Source organism: Prunus dulcis, chromosome 8, assembly GCF_902201215.1.
Source record: "Prunus dulcis chromosome 8, ALMONDv2, whole genome shotgun sequence".
Classification (NCBI taxonomy): Eukaryota; Viridiplantae; Streptophyta; class Magnoliopsida; order Rosales; family Rosaceae; genus Prunus; species Prunus dulcis.
Genome location: NC_047657.1, coordinates 16,012,720 through 16,015,675, shown reverse-complemented (window position 1 = coordinate 16,015,675; position 2,956 = coordinate 16,012,720). Strand labels below are relative to the sequence as shown.

General features: G+C 39.3%; 1 protein-coding gene across 1 annotated transcript; it reads left to right on the top strand.

The window, feature by feature from the left end:
- Positions 1 to 746: 746 nt before the first annotated feature.
- Positions 747 to 2,261, top strand: LOC117638607 (disease resistance protein At4g27190-like). Its single transcript, XM_034373706.1, has one exon. It carries the CDS (start codon positions 747 to 749, stop codon positions 2,259 to 2,261), a length of 1,515 nt encoding a protein of 504 aa, XP_034229597.1.
- The last annotated feature ends 695 nt before the right edge of the window (positions 2,262 to 2,956 follow it).

The following is a 2,956-nucleotide window of genomic DNA, read 5'->3' as shown; positions in this document are numbered from 1 at the left end:
CTAGTGAGTCCTTTGCAATGCAATTAATTTTTAGTTTGTGTTGGTTTAATTAGTCAAATTTGTCTGTTCTCTTGCTAATTTGTGGTTAGTTTCTTTCCCTTGATGGGCTGCTTTTGACTGCAACAACAATGGATGGACCGATTCTCGAAGCTTACTTGTACAAACAAAGGAAATATGTACACTTTGATAAGAATCTTCAACAATGCTGGCCCAATTATAAAAATCTTCATACAATAACAAAATAAAAACTGCGTGGTTTGGAAATTGTCATAATTTGGAATTGACTCTTGACAAATTGGCTTTCATTTGCAAGAACGTTGGATTCGTGACAAAAAAAATGCCTTTTTGGCAATTATTTCTCTAATTAACGAATCATTTTGGGAAGAAAAAGAAAATTCAACAAAACCATTCAACTGACTGGGAATGGGAACTAATTTCAAAACTTAATTGGGTTCATAGAGAGAGAATGAGACCAGAGTGGCGGACGGTCTTTGACTTTGAGAGCACCTTTTGTGAAGTTTCTTGCCATACAATCAACTCTATCTGGCTCATCGCTGCTTTCTTTCATTCTTTGTTTCTTGTCGTGGAAATTTCATCTGTTGCTTTCTTTCTTTCTTTCTTTGTCTTTGCCATTGCTTCACTTATTTGGAAGAAGTGAAGCTCCTTTTTTTTCTTATTTGTCTTTCGTATTGCTTCTTTTACTAGCTCCTCAAAAACATCCAGCCTTACTTCCTCCACCAGCACCTATGGAACTTTCTGAGCGTTTGGAATATAGATTACCTTATACACAGGAGGTCTTGAGGGCTCTGCAGGATGAAAATACCAACCTGATTGGCATTAATTGTCTGAAATTCAGAGCAGGGGATACCGTGACAACGAAAGAGTTCATCGAAAGAGTGAGACAGCAAGATCTATTTGAACAAGTTGTGATGGCAGTTGTGTCCCTTAATGCAAACTTGAGACGCATACAAGGTGAGATTGCAGAAATGCTACAACTGAATCTGGGGAATGGGAGTTTGTTTCAACGGGCGCAGGTGCTACATGCTAGAATGTCCCAAGACTCTAGGAGGTTGCTTGTAGTATTGGCTAATGTCCGGGACATGCCTGATCTTGAGGCCATCGGAATCCCTTATGGTGATACCAACACAAACGGAAGGTGCAAGATCATGTTGACGTCAGGACTCATGAATGTACCAGCCAGTGTTGAGATGAGAGCCCAAAGTAATTTCAAGTTGTTACTGGAATCCACACCGAAAGGACCTATTGCTTTTGAATCAAGAAATTCGATCCTTAGAGGCGTAATGGAAGCTCTAGCAGACGATCAAATCAATCCGATTGTAATATGTGGAAAGGGAGGTATTGGCAAGACAACCTTGGTGAAAGAAGTTGGTCAGAGAGCAAAAGCATGGCGTCTATATGATGAGGTTGTGATGGCAGTTTTTACCCCAAACCTTGACTTTAAATGTATTCAAGATCAAATTGCAGATTGTTTAGGTCTATCACTTGCAGGACAACCTTTATCTGCAAGAGCAAATAGCTTATGCCGAAGATTATCAGGGGATAAAAGGGTCCTTTTAATATTGGACAATGTTTCTATGCCTCTGAATTTGGAGGAAATAGGAATTCCACTTTCTTGTGATAAGAAAGGTTGCAAGATTTTGGTATCATCGCGAAACGAAGATATATTTTCTGGTACCAAAAAGATTTTTTCGGTTGGTGTGTTGCTAGAACAAGAAGCGTGGAGTTTGTTTAGGGAGATGGCAGGCAGTTCCATTGAATCTCCCGAACTGCTTCCAGTAGCACAACAGGTTCTACGTGAATGTGCTGGTTTACCAATTGCAATTGCAACAGTTGGAAGGGCACTGCATCAAAAGAGCAGGAAAGTGTGGATTGATGCACTGAGACAACTAAGAAAGCCCTGCCCAGCAAACATCCCAGGAATGATGCAAGAAGTGTATCGAAAAATAGAGTTGAGTTACGAGTGCTTAGGAAGCAAGGAAGCGAAAACATTTTTTCTGTTGTGCTGCCTACCTGAGAGCAATATTAATATAAGGGTTGAAGATTTAGTTGAATCTGGGATTAGAGTTGAGCTATTTAAGGGCATTGGTTCGGAGACTGAGGCATGGAACTGCGTAGAAACATTGGTTGATATACTCAAAAGTTGTCTTTTGTTGTTGGACGGTGACAAGGAACGATTTGTCAAAGTGCCTGATATAGTGCGCAGTGTGGGTTTATCAATAGCTGCTTCAAAATGGGGTTGAAAGTAACCATTTTTTCCACTTGAGATATCCATTCTTCACTCTAGTAGCCTTCATCTTACTCACCCAACCTCTCACCAACTCGATGAAAAACCAAAACTTTTGTATTAAGGATATTGTTAGTAAGTTGCATCGCCTCCATATACATTGTTAGAGTTTTTGTTGTTGTTGTATCTGATCTTTGTTTATCTGGAAACTTATTGCTGTAAATGCAAGGCTGGGTAAGGCGCTGATTGTATTGAGTCCCATCTATCTTGCACATCATAAATATATGGACAGTTGTTAATTATGCACACAACATGATCTGTCCATTGATATAAATAAAACAAGTAATTCTGACAAATAGAAAACTCAAGCCTTTAAAGGATTGGCTGCCAGTGAAGGCTCAAAATGAACTCAAGGCTCTCAGAATCTAACGTCGATTATATGTTTCCCACTGTAACAACCTGAGAAATCTGATGTCTCCTTCCATTGCCTGAAGATAGTAGAAATAGTCAGGGCAGAGGTTGAAGAATGTTAGATTGTAGGGTGATTGTGGTGTTGCTGTGATACCGTTGTTGGTTTATGTGATGAAGGAGTTTAGGACAATAGGACAATAGTTGAAACAAAGTGATTTTATTATATTGGAAGAGAATAGTACATAGATTGGTGTACATATATAGGGTTAAGCTAATTGGCCTTCTTCAACTAGAAGGTGT

Excerpts from the sequence above, each read along its gene's own strand:
- LOC117638607 (XM_034373706.1), top strand. The coding sequence starts at position 747 with ATGGAACTTTCTGAGCGTTTGGAATATAGATTACCTTATACACAGGAG.